A 13,832-nucleotide genomic window follows, 5' to 3' on the forward strand; every position below is an offset into this window, starting at 1 on the left:
CACTTACGTGTTTAACGAGCACCGCGCAAAAGATGTAGATGTGTTGGGCGCTCTCCGCAGGCTCGATCAATTTCCTTATCATCCCGGGTAACGTGGGCTCGACGTCCTTCAATTTCGAATGCAATAATGCCCAAGAGTTTAGAATCTGTTCCAAAATGTTGGCGCCCGTTTCCGGCACGGGCCGCACCATACCGGCTGTAACGAGATATTGCGCGACCAATTCGGCAGCTTTTATAGAATTTCTCCAAACTCGCGCGGTTCCGTACTTGGTGGGTCTTTCGCCGCTGAGCCGTTGGACCAATTCCAATCCGTCGCTGAGATCCATTAATTTTAACTGAAAAATCCACGCTATTCTTGCACCTCGTGCTTCATGCCATGTTTTTGTGTTTAAAGTAAAATGAAGATAAAAAATAGGAAGGGGGAGGAGGGGGGAAGGGACGATCTCGCACGGATCGCCGTCATCGTCCATGGATCCCCACGTGTTCGGGACCTGTCACCCCGTGTGCGAATGGATGGACTTGTGCTACTCACTTGAGCGAATATATCTTGCGTGCGTTTCAATTTATACAAGAGGACAATGTAAACGTCGATCATGTAATGAACGTGATGCGAGTCGGACAGGGAGCGCAACCGGTCGCTTCGCCGGAGAGAGCGTACGCAGGCGGCGGCGAGGTTCACCGCTATGTCCTCGCAGCGGTCCTCGCAAAGTATTTTCAACCTCATTGTAAGCAGTTCACCTTTCTCCGAACAGCAGAATTCTGTCGATCGAATTCTAATTATTATTGGAAAAACTGGCCAGGGAGGTGGGGGGAATTTCAAGGGGCAAGAGTAAGAACTTTGGAGAAATTTACCCTCCTCATGTTCGGAATCCGGTTGGCCGTTAAGTATGCTGTCGAGAGCTGGATGAGTCCATGGATTGTGCACCAGAGCTATCAGGGCAGTGCACCAGGGTGCAGCGGGGTGTTGCACCAGGTGGGACGCGCACCTCTGCAACGTTACACTGAGGTGGGTCTTCGTCGCGGGTGACAACTTGGGCCACTCCCCGCGCAGTACCAATTTCAACGTGTGCCTGTGGAAAAAGCGGGAATGCGAAAGAAGGGGCTGGCGAGTTCGATCCGCGAGTGTACTCACTTGTGAGCCCATTCTATGAGAGACTGGGTGGCCTCTGGCGTTGCCCCAGGAATGAAATTGGTGACATGCTCCCAGGCGGACAGAAGTGCATTCACCTTGTCGCCGTACTTCTTTTTGCTGTCACTCAGTGTCGCTTCAAGCCCCTACAAATCAGCCGTCGATTAAACACAAGTGGAAACGTATCTCGTTTGGAAGGGGCTTTTTCCACAAGGGGGGAAGGGGAAGGGAAAGGGAATGATTCGACTAATCCAGGTTTCGTTACGATTCATTTCGTCGATTGTAGAAGTTATAGATCGTCGCAAAGTTCGATGGCCAAGATCGATCGATCGACGATGAAACGAACGAAATCTAATTAACGAAAAAAAATTAGCGATTCAATTTAATTCTTTCGATAAATATCGGCAGTTGAACGCTCAGAAAGATTCCCGTTCGAACGAAAATTTACCGCTTTACGAGAGAGATAAACCAACAGCAAACGGAAATCTATGATGCTTCTTAACGATGTTTCGTCCAATTAACGAGAATATAGAGCGAGAATGAAAGGAGAAACTAGCCGATAATGCGCTATTTGATTTGTAAATAAAGGGGTTAACTTCTCAGCGGATCTTGACTCGAGAGGTTTTCGTCTCTCTCTCTCGACAAGAATCAATTCACGTTCCGAAAACAAACGGGAAAAGAGGAAGGGAGGGGGGAGAGGAAGGAAGAATTAACGGATATTAGGAAACAACGTACAGGATTAAAACGCGGGTAAAGAAAAACAAAATAAAAAAATCGATGGAAAAATTGTTTGGAACTCTGCGAAGAAAAAAGTTTCAATTGGAAAGGAGTTAATTTCGAAGGCATTCCATTCGCGAGCCGAACCATCGGTTACTTACAGCCAACTCAGCCGATCTTACTTTTGCGTAACTTTCCCCATTTGCAACTTCCGCGCGGCGTTCACGAGCAACCACCCTGCAGCATCGAGAAATCTTCCTTCCCCTTCCCTTTCCTCCATATATCTCTTTGCTTATTCCTCGCTATCTCGTCCCTCGAATTTTACATCTCTCTCTCTCTCTCTCGCACACTTCGATCAAATTTCTTCGTCTCCGTTTCCTTGGCTCGTATAAATTAAAAAGAAAAAAAAATCGTTCGAGAATCGAGAGGATTATTAATATCGATCTTTTTCATTCTTTCCTTTCTCTAGTTTTCTCTAATTCTCTGTCATCGTAACGAAGTAACGTATAACCGTGACCCTGTAACGGAAACCGACAGAACGAACAGAGAAAGAGAGAGAAAGAGAGAGAGAAATTCGATACGTCGCGCGTGAAGGATTTCCGATACCTAACTTTTACATCGGAACTTTTCAATAATGCAATTCTTATACACGCGGCCCGTCACAGCCTTTCGCTGAAATTCTATCAACTTCCTTCTGTTATCAAATCGAATTCCATCGAACGGTGCAACTTGGGTCGCTCTCCCGATTCGAATGTTTGCGCGAGCTTACGCGCCTCTCCCCCACTCCACTTCACTCCACTCCACTGCCACTCGGCTCCAGAGACTCGACTCGAAGGCAAATTTGGAGTAGCGCGTTTTCCGAAGATTTGGCCCACTCGCTTACATCCATCGACTGTTGCTCGCAAGGTGGCGGAAGAAAGTTGAATTGTATTGCATTCACGCGCTTCGAAATCGGTCGAGACGGTCAGCGAAAACGTTTCTTTTCGAAACAACGGATTATCCTCCTATTCGTAATCATCGAACGCCATCTATCGTCTTATGTTTCAGTTAAACGTTTCGTACGAACTTAAGCAGGTCGGATATTTTAATCGAAGAGAAATCTAATTATTCATCATACCTTGATAAAATTTTCATGAAAGAAGGTTTTCATTCGTGAATCGAGAGCAATCGAAGGCTTTCGATAGAAACTGATCGAGAATAGCGATTTCTTTTCGAAACAATTATTCTTCTATTCGTAAACATGGAACGCCATCTATCGTCTTACGTTTCGGTTAAACGTTTCGTACGAACTTAAATTAAGTTAAGATTTTAAAATCGAATCGCGCGTCTTATCTTGATAACATTCAAACGAAAGAAGTTCGTCAATCGAAAGCAATCGAAATTGATCGAGAACAATCAGCGAAAACGAAAGATCGGATTATTCCTAATCGTCGCGATCATCGAACGTGACGCTCTTGACGCCATCTACCGTCTCACGTACGATTAAACATTTCGAATTACGAATTTAAGCAAGTCGGATATCTTAAAATCGAAGAGAGATCGTGCGTCTAATTATTTAAATACTTTGATAACATTCTCACGAGAGAAATTTCACTGTGAATCGAAAGCAATCGAAAGCTTCGAAATTGATCGAGAATAGTCAACGATCTCTTTTCGAAACAACGAATTATTCTTCTATTATTCTTTCGTAATCATAGAACGCCATCTATCGTCTCACGTATGATTAAAAGTTTCGTACGAATTTAAGCAAGTCGGATATCTTAAAATCGAAGAGAGATCGTGCGTCTAATTATCCAAATACCTTGATAACATTCTCACTAGAGAAATTTCACTCGTGAATCGAAAGCAATCGAAAGGTTCGAAATTAATCGAGAATAATTAGCGATCTCTTTTCGAAACGAATTATTCCTCTATTTGTAATCGTAGAACGCCATCTATCGTCTCACGTATGATTAAAAATTTCGTACGAATTTAAGCAAGTCGGATATCTTAAAATCGAAGAGAGATCGTGCGTCTGATTATCCAAATACCTTGATAACATTCTCACTAGAGAAATTTCACTCGTGAATCGAAAGCAATCGAAAGGTTCGAAATTGATCGAGAATAATTAGCGATCTCTTTTCGAAACGAATTATTCTTCTATTCGTAATCATAGAACGCCATCTATCGCATTAAATATTACGGTTAAACGTTTCGTATGAACTTAAGCAGATCGGATATTTTAAAATCGAAGAGAGATGCGACTATCCACCATACCTTGATAAAATTCACGAGAGAAGATTTTCATTCGTGAATCGAAGGCAAATTATGTTTCGACAGGGCAAGAAATAGTAGGAAAAGAGAGAGAGAGAGAAAGAGAAAGAGAAATGATATCAAAGACAAAGGCCGTTGCAAAACAATTCAAAGGGGGGAAAAAACGAAGCTTAAGGACAGAATAGACTGCTTTCTTCTCTGAGTGAGACGGATCCTCTCTCCCTCCCTCTCTCTCTCTCTCTCTCTCTCTCTCTCCCATTCTGTTTCTCTTTGTATCTCCAGCAAAGAAAGAAGGGAATGACAAGGAAGGGAGGGGGCAAGTGAAGTAATATCCTCACCACGCACGACTTTTGGATGTGCGAAGACATTCAGAGGGGTGGTCGAGCTGATCGGTGATACAGCAGCAGTAATAGCGAAGTATGGATGGAGAGAACGTTCGGTGGTGGTGGTCGGCGAGGCTGGTAAAAGATATTCTTCCTTCCCGGATCAAAGGACAAGGCAAGGTGTGGTGACGCGACTTTCCTCGGCGTCGGTCGCGGCGCGGCGTCCGATCCTCTTCCTTCTCCGCTCCTCCTCCTCCTCCTCTTCCGTTGTTGTTGTTCCGTTGGTGACGGTGAGCTGGTGGCAGGGGTAGGGGCAGGGCTCGTAGCGGACATCAGCGACCTTCGCAGCCCCCCAAAGTTCGACGATATCCCCGATTACCGGAAAATCCGTGGACGATGCCCCTCTACGAGACCGGCCTCCTCCTCTCTTTCCTCTCCCCTTCCCCTTCCCCTTCCCGCTGCCTACTTTCCTCCCTTTCTCCCACTTCCGTTTTCTTATCTCCGCCAGTCTTCCCTCTTTCTTTCTCCTCCTCCTCCTCCTCCCCCTCCTCCGCCTCCTCCTCCTCCTCCTCCTCCGCCTCCCTCGTTCTTCACCACCCGCCTCTTCCGGGTTATCTTCCGCTCCTCTCACGCGGTGCGCCCTCCACGCCACTACCAACTGTACCCCGTCGTCGTTGCCCGCTGTACCACTGTCATCTGCAAAACATCGAAACAACAACCATTCCATTATTTTCCCTTTTATCGCTTCACCGTCGTTTTTTTTTTCTCTCGCGCTTTCCATCCTTTCATCCTTCCATATAGCTTATATATATAACAAATAAACGAGTGATATCGAGACTTGTGTATTCCGTTGGCACTCGACCTCTCCAATTCCTTCAACCGATAGCCAATTAGAGCGACGAGCATGCGTGGAGAGGATCGAAACTGAAAAGGATTAACCGCGAAGAGGCGCCCCCCCCCCAACTCTGCCCGATACGAAAGTCCAAACTGTCCGACTGAAGATCGCCCCTACTACCTTCCTTCTCCTTCCTACCTTTGTTCCCAACGGGAGGAAATACAATCACGCACGAGAGGAGGACTTTTCCCGATCCCTTTCCACCGATGAAACCGTTTCCCGGGCATGCAGATTGGCCCGCGACGCTTTGTTATCGCGTTTCTCTTTCACCGAGTCCCATCGTCTGCCGTTACTTCTTCCCTACTACCACTTTAGAAAACGAACCACTTCCATCCTTTTCATTCCCGTTCAAAGGAATATCCTCGTCGAATCGAAAAAGGATGATATTTTTTTTTGCCTGCACGACGATAAATGCGTTACGACATCTCGAGGAAACGCGTCAGTTTCGATGCGTGTAAAATAATTTGGCGAGACGAGTAGTTATTAAGGGTACACGCGATGATAATTCGAACGAGATCGATCCCCGCGCTCGAAAAGTTGGTCCTCTATTCGGGAAGAGTAACAGCCTTTCCGTCCCCCCCTCTCCTCCGCTCGGCAATCTCGTTCTCGTTTCATCGGTCGTAAGACGTTTCGTCTTCGAGAAAGAGAAAAATGTTTACCTTCGACCGAGCGGCGGCAATCGAACAACAAACTGACGCATCGATGAAAAAAAATCTTTGATTAAATAGAAGAGTGAAAAAGGGAGGGGGGAAGGGGGAGAGAGAGGAAAAGAACGATATCGAGCATTCACACGGTTCACCTTTATCGTGTAAGCGGATAAAAGTATTTTGTGAGATTCGAGTAACGTTGGCCCACGTTGACCGGATAAACGAAATCGAAAGATAAAAGAGAAAAAAGACTCGGTCGACTCTTCTCGATGTTTTGCATAAGATTAATCCGAGCTTCCATTACTCTCGGAGGTTTGCACCGGTTCGTGACGCGTGGCCATTATTCTCCGTTCAACGTCTCCCAACGAAACTAGAGCCCATTCCGTAGGTTCAGAGTTATCCGTCGGTTCCACGATTCTATCTTGTACTTTATTTCGCGCTACGCGTTTACTTCTCACCGAATCATCCCTATGTCGGAATTCACTTTCTTTCGAAAGTGATAACATCTATTCCAAATAACGTCTATACCGATTCGAAAAGCTGGAAAAAGTTGAGAAATATTTGACAGGCGGGATCGAATTTGCATTGTGTACATCGAAAAACTCTTTAAGGCGAATTTAGAATTTCATACTTTTCACTTTGGATGCGGATCCTGAATGATTCATAACGAAAGATGTAAAGTTTTCATCCAAAGTGAACAAATTGGACTTCGCTTTTGATGAATGGGTAATTGTAGTGGAGTGACAATGACAGGTCTAAACTAAGTTCGATAATAAATGAACAGCTGTTTAACGCGTAATTTTGTCGAATAATTGTGTCAGCAAAGTTTAATAAGCATGAAAATATTTTTAGAGACGTATCGAAATGACGAGCGTCTTTGGAATAATAAATTCGCGCATAAAAAATTGAAAATTAGTGAATTGATATCAATTATCGAACAAGTATAATTATTCCAGCTTTCTTCCTTTGGATTCACTGTAGATAAATTATTCGTGATGAACGTTCAAAGTGAAAAAGTGTAAATTCAGCTTTAATTTGGGACGAAATTGTCGACCGACTAACAGCCCGATTTTTATCTCCAATATCGTAATGAACGAGTCGTTATCTTTCTAATCGAGCGACAAATTTCGCTCATCCGTTTCTATCTAGCAGAAAATTCGTTTTTCCGACGTGAACGAGACGAGAGAAAAAAAACAAGGTCTGGTCATTTGCATGGTAACTGTTATTATAATATCAAGTTTCGAAGAGAAAGACCTTTGAAATTTTTCTTCGCTTCGAACGAATTAACGATATAACGCTGTTCGACTCTTAGAAACAATTGCAGCCACTCGGATTCCGAACGCACTGGGATCGAGAACGACATCGTTCCGCGTTTTACGTCGCGCGCAAATTCGTCACGTGACCGGCCACGCAAATAGACGTATTTCTGTAGCAGCGTTGGTCACCGGCCGGCACGTTACTCGCATAAAACGTGGCCATTATACCAACCGTCCAACTATCAACCGATGGATCACCGTTCGTCCGAGTGATTTGCCACTTTTTACTCGACTCTAGAGAGAAAATGCAAGAGTATATCCTCTACTTTAATTTGTCGAATATTGCGTGCCGCTCGATTCGTGCGCGGAGAATCTCGATACACGTCCGCAAGGACAAATCGAAATCTTCTGTAACGACCGTGTTGCGCAACCAAAATACGTATGTACTTACCGTCCGTCGGGAGGCTAAAAACTATGAAAAAAAAAAAATGCGAACTTACGTTTATTTTCTTTTTCTTTTCTTTTTTTCTTTTTAAAGAATTTTCCTGACGTTGATACGTTCGAGCAAAACTAATTGGAATGCGACGGATACGATAATCGTAGAAATTACGAAGAGAAAAAGTGTCCTAAATTTCCCGGTCTGACGTTTCAGAACCGAGTGGAAAGTCGTTAAAAAACTATACCCGTTTTTTTCATTTCGACAAAAGACCACCTGTTGCCACGTAACAGGTGATGCATCGGTGTAGAATCAGCCATGCGATTACCTTCATTTTCATTAACCACGTTTTTTTTTTCTCTTCCAGCATTAGTTCCATAAGTAACCGCATTTGCCAAGGACAGGATTTGTCTCTGATTTATTTATTCGCGATATTCTCGAACCATGGTTGCGCAAAGAATCGTAATCGAAAGAATTATCGTTTGCAAACTCAACGCTTACGCTGCAACCTATATCGTTACAAGTATTCGTTTACCGTGAAACAAGAATGAATTTAAATATATTTCCTTCTTTATCCTCTCTCTCTCGCGATACAAATTATGATATACAAGCAGTCGAAATATTGCGCGGCAGCGGTCATAGCATAAAAAGAAAAATAAGAAGAATCGACGAATCCTGGCACGAAGAAGAAGATTCAGACCTCGAAATGTTAACCGGTCGCAGTTTTTTCTCGCGTCTCGAGTGACGATAACGCGCGATATAAAGCGGAGGAGCTTTACTCAGCGGAGCAAGCGCCATTTCTCTCTTTTCAAACGAATCTCCGATGCCGGCGGCTACGTTAACCCATTTTTCATGGAATTCAAAAATGCTCGGTCGCGTTACGTCGCGTTTTGCGACCGCTCGCCATTCAGAGGGCCTTTAATCTTTTCGTAGCATCGCTACGATATATATACGCTTTTTATTTACCTTGCAAATCGAACAACGGCGAAACGAAACAAATCGATTTTTCGTATTTACTCTCATTTAATTTTTTTACATTTCTTTCGGAGGATACTCGTCTATATTTACCTATACTCTTGAATTTTTCAATCGGTACTTTTATTTATCGATTTTTTTCAAAAATTTAATCAAACGTACCTTCCTCTATTCAGACATTATCCTTAAACAGTAATCCGAGGATGATTAAAAATTTTCTTCTTAAAAGAAAAGGAATCGAGATAAAATGTCAGCATAACAGGTGGGAAAGTTTTCGAAATTTAAAGGCAGTTTCACGAGCTCGTGCGGCCCTACTTTCTTAATCTGGCTGGCGGGCTTTTTAAAGAAATGGATCGAACGAACCTTACCAAGCCTACGTTTAACCTCCAACTCTTCCATACCTTCCTCTTCTCGTTTATCCAAGATTAGAGTATTATCGCGGTGGGTAATGAGACAACTCGAGTTTTCGTGCACCCTCGTTTCTCCCCTCCTTTCAAAACCAATGCAATTTCGCCACCTTCTCCGCTTCTTAATTTCGAATCAACCTTGAATTTCGCGAAATTTCTCATTATTCGGGAATTCCTTCACGAAAATTTTTCACGAGGAATACGATTTCCAATTCGAAGAAGGCTCAGAGGTGAGGCTTGGACAAATTGGACACCGGTAATCGGCGAGAAATGGAAGAATGGCATGAAACGAGGGGAGCGGTGCATTAGGCGAGGAGGAGAGGGAGAGGGAAGCGAGGTGCGCGCGAGGGGTTAAAAGTAGGGGCATTGTGTCGTTAAACATCGGGTTGAAGAACGTTTCCATTGGGGATTTTCGGGGAGACGGAACGAAATCCGAGGCGAGATACGCGGATCTCGTAATGGCAGCGCACCGAATCAACCGACGGGTAGACAAAAGATGCCACTGGGAGTCGGGCTATTGTTGTCTCTTCGAAACGAAAAGGACAGCCACGCGGCCGAGCCAACGGCCGCAATTTCGATCAAATTTTCGTCCCGCTCGATACGATCGATCCTCCCCCCTCCTCGTCTCCTCCCCCCATTCTCCATTAATCGGACGTAACGAAACGAAATTTTACACGCCACGGCCAAATAACACTCTAATTATAATCCCCTGCTCTCTTTACGAGCAAACCCTTGCGGGAAAAATAACGAAATGAATATAATAAGGAAAGAAAAAATCGAGATTTCGAAAATATTTTTTTAATTTGCCAAAAGGTTGCCAAGAGGAATTTAATTAAATTCCGAGCTGCAACGCGAGAAAAATTTCAATTTCTCCCACGAGCAAGACCTTTGCCTCTTCCTTGCCCTCGAAAAGGATATTTTATCGTCGTAGATCCTCCTCCTCCCTTTTCTCCAGATCCAAGGAGAAAGAAGATCGATAATAAAGCCGCCGGTTCCATCGAGAGAGCCGCTTTGTTTCTAATTCCTCGAAGAAGCCACGTCGACGCGCTTTCGCTGTCTTCCTTATAACGAAAGCCGGGATGCGGAATTAGATTTCCATTCCGTCGAGAAACTCGAATCCCGGCCGAGAAACTCCGCGCGCCACCAGCGTCGCGTTACCGCCAACTAAAATGGCCAACGCGCAGCAAACGCTTCCTACGCTTTGCCTTTCGGTTTCGAGTCGATTTAATCCCTTCGTTCGGAGAATTTCGCCAATCTTTCCGCGATTATTCGCCGGTGAATCGGCAAAGTTTCGAACTGGTATGAATTTGGGTATCGTCGAGGTGTAGATATTAAAAAATGTTAAATTAACACCGATAAATATTATAATAAATTGAATTTTTAATCATCTAACATTGAGAAGTGATCCTGTAATTAATGGGTATCAATGAATGAATCTTGAAATAATAGCAAATACAGCTCGAAGTGGTATATTATTATCGCGGAACGATCCGTTAAAAGGGGGGGGAAAAATAATCCAAAAATCCTTTTATCCTTCTTTCTCTCCTCCACTTATTTTCGCTCTTTCTTCTCCTTTACAACGTCATAAGTCGAGATCTCTTTTTTTTTCCGCCAAACAAGCGGATTTTAATCCGAAAACGTTTCGCCGTGACTTAATTGTTGATCCAATTTAAAGCTTCTGGATCGAAAAGCGCCTACAGACAATATATCGGTCTCTGGGTAAACTTTCGATGCAATCAGTCGTAACGATCAATTTTTTTTATCGTATATTTTTCTCCAAATCGATAAACGGGTGATCGATACAGGTGTTATTATTATTATTATTTTCGCGTACGATTTTCGAACGAGGAATTTTTCCCCCCTTTTTTTTTTTTTTTTATTATTCGTTGTCGAAAACTGGACGAATCAAGTGGCATCATCACGGGTTGGCAGTTGGACGAGAGGTCGGGTCGGGTCGTCAAAAGGCACGAAGAGCATCCCCTTTAAGCTTACAGAGGCTAGAGCGGGAGCCTACAGCCGATCGAGTATATACGCGCGTCAGGAATAAAGGCTATAATAAAAACACGAACGACGGAAGTGTATTCCCGGATGACCTGCGCACTTTTAGTCAATTAGTCGTGCAATCTTTAAAAAGTATGTTTCATCATTCATATATATATATATATATATGTGGGAATAATAACGTATATATCATATATTGTCCCGATAAAAAAAAGTCAAAATTCGGTTTATCATCGTATCTTTGATCTATCTACAAAAAAAGAAAAAAATAAATTACTCGCTTAGATTAGAAAGATAAGATTTTACGAATCTGAAAGTTACTTATCACACGTGGGTGACACTTTAACCTTTATAATCCAACTATTCCCACTTTTCTCCATCCCTCCATCATTCGTTTATTGGTCACCTTTAACGAAAAAAAAAAAAAAAAAGGGAGAATAGACATCGTTTTACGTCGCTAGAAACATCTTCGATTCGAATCTTCGAAACTACGTTGAAATATGAAAAGATCGTGACTCGATAGATTTGTATAATAAAGACCGCTCTTTTTCGTCTCGTTTCGTGCACGAGTTGCGTACAAAAGGCATAAAAATTGGCAAAAAAAGAAAAAAAAAGAGTCGTATTCGTCTCGAAAATTTTTTGCATCGGTGAACGAACAATTATATACAAAGCGTTATATATACACCAATTACAAGTATTATGAAGTCTGTGGAACGTAAACATGTATATATATTTTTTATATGCGGTGGCACCGCGCGCACTTTGATCTCGCACTTTATATTCGTTTCGATTCCCGCGCTCGGGCCCGCGATCTGGGTGGCGTAGATCGTTGCTATCGCGGTGTCGCGTTCTTATCGCACGTGCTCTGCGTTGCGTTGCTAGAAGAAATCGACGCTCGCACGTTCGAGTCACACGTTTGCCGTGTGACGCGCACCCCGATAATAAGTTTCGTAAATAAATCATCCACCTTTGCGGTTTCGACTTCGCTTCGAAAGCGGTCGAAAATTCGGAGGAGAGCGAATTCTCTTTCCTTTTTTTCGAAACGAAGCCTCGTAAACGAGGTTACGAGGACAACAAACTCGTTTCATAGTTAATCGCGGACTCGATCTCAAACTTGAACGTCGCTAAAAACATCTCTCGCGTCGGGGGGAATCGAGCCACGCTTCGCTCGTAGATAGATTCGTGGCGCGCTCGCGTTCGCGAGGACTAGAACTCTCGCGCTATCTGGAGGGTAAACAGGATACTTGGAAATCGGACGGACGAACGTAACGTGCAACTCGGCGAGTGGAGACGAGTGGAGAAAGTACGTACGGTAAACGGCGTTTCCAGGCCGTACGTGGAAAAATAAATGTTACGCAAAGTGAAATATTTAAAAGACAGGGACGAAGAGGTATCGCGCGATATCGATCCGTCTTGAAGCGTAATTAAACTTGGCGCTGTTTTTATCCAAGTGGCGATCGCTTCGAGCGAATACACACAGTTTGCCTACTTGACGTACGCGTAGTGGCACTTTCGCGACAATTTCCTCGTTCGGCCGTCTCCGTTCGAACGTAAATACGACGCAAATCGTTGGAACCACGTTACCCACACCCGTGCATAGGAAAAATCTAGCAAGATACTCGGTCCATTTTTTTTTTCCAATTGAGAATTGACTTTTCGATCGAATCCTTTCTTCTCGCGGAATACGACTCGAATACGACTCGAGGTAATCCGCCGTCTGTTATTCCAGTTGCGCAACACTGGAACACTCCGAATACAATGCCCCTGCGTGCCGTTGAAATTTCAGAAACCACCATTCAACCAGTTACGCTTCCACCACTACCACTACAACCACAACTATCGCTATTGATATTATTACTATTCTCCAATATTATCCTAGAAAACGTAATTTCTGTATTTTGGGACAATTTTCGAACAATTGGACGCGTGAGAAAGATGGAACTAGTGGAAACGATCAACGGAAGAAAGAAGACGGAAGATACCGGACGGTTGACGGCCACCCTCGACTCGTCGCACACGAAAGCCCACAGACCCAAAACATTTCGTGCACCACCCTACATAGCGCCCCTAGAACTCGCCCCGCCTATCCCGCTCCCCCGTTCGTAATCCAGCTGGAAACACATGGCGTCATCGTACTCGGTTGTCCGACATATGCACCGCGACACGCCGGGACGCAAAAATCATCGAATCGATTCGATCGATGCCACTCGACACCACCGCACCGCTTCTCGTCCCACTTCTAATTTGCGCTCTTTCTCTCCTCGCGTTATTTTTTTTTTTTTCTTTTTTCTCTGCCCTCCTCGTCCTTTCCTTCGACGATCGTCGAATTTGCGAAATTCGCACGATTTCTCCTTTATATTTTCTACCATCACATACCAGCACCCGCTTTCTCCCTTCGGTTTAGAGATTATATCGCCGTCCAGATTACTCGGGCTCGCTCGTCCCTTCTTTATACGCTTACGCGTGTACCTTTTAATGGCTCAGAAACCGTAAGGGAGGCACGAAAAGCCAGTTTTCCTTCCTAAATTACAGCGTCGATGCACGGTGTTGAGGAAAGACAATTCTTTTTTTTTTTTTCTTTCTTTCTTTTTACTTTACTTCTTTACAGGGAGAATATGAAACGTTGATATTCATCCTAGATCCTTTCCACCGAATAAGAAATTCGATCCTGAATGGCTCTCGACGCGGGTTCATTAAAACATCGATAATACCGACGTTTCGTATCCTTTGAAATCAAAGCGGAGTGGAGAATTCAACGCAACGAAATTCCCTTGAATATCACTATATTATTTCA

General features: G+C 43.8%; 1 protein-coding gene across 2 annotated transcripts in view; it reads right to left on the reverse strand.

Moving 5' to 3' along the window:
• Positions 1–13,832, reverse strand: part of LOC108002819 (uncharacterized) — a 34,619-nt gene that overhangs the window by 13,566 nt on the left and 7,221 nt on the right. The window contains exons 2-6 of one of the 2 annotated variants that reach the window (XM_062071689.1): positions 4,437–5,117; positions 1,132–1,274; positions 852–1,069; positions 532–758; positions 8–334 (exon numbers count right to left, since the gene is read on the reverse strand). In XM_062071689.1, coding sequence (XP_061927673.1) covers positions 8–334; positions 532–758; positions 852–1,069; positions 1,132–1,274; positions 4,437–4,466 — 945 coding nt within the window. In that variant the 5' untranslated portion in view covers positions 4,467–5,117. Of the gene's footprint in view, positions 1–7; positions 335–531; positions 773–851; positions 1,070–1,131; positions 1,275–4,436; positions 5,118–13,832 lie in introns of those variants that run through there. The other variant, XM_062071690.1, reaches the window with a different exon arrangement.

The sequence above is a fragment of the Apis cerana genome, linkage group LG2, assembly GCF_029169275.1.
Source record: "Apis cerana isolate GH-2021 linkage group LG2, AcerK_1.0, whole genome shotgun sequence".
Classification (NCBI taxonomy): Eukaryota; Metazoa; Arthropoda; class Insecta; order Hymenoptera; family Apidae; genus Apis; species Apis cerana.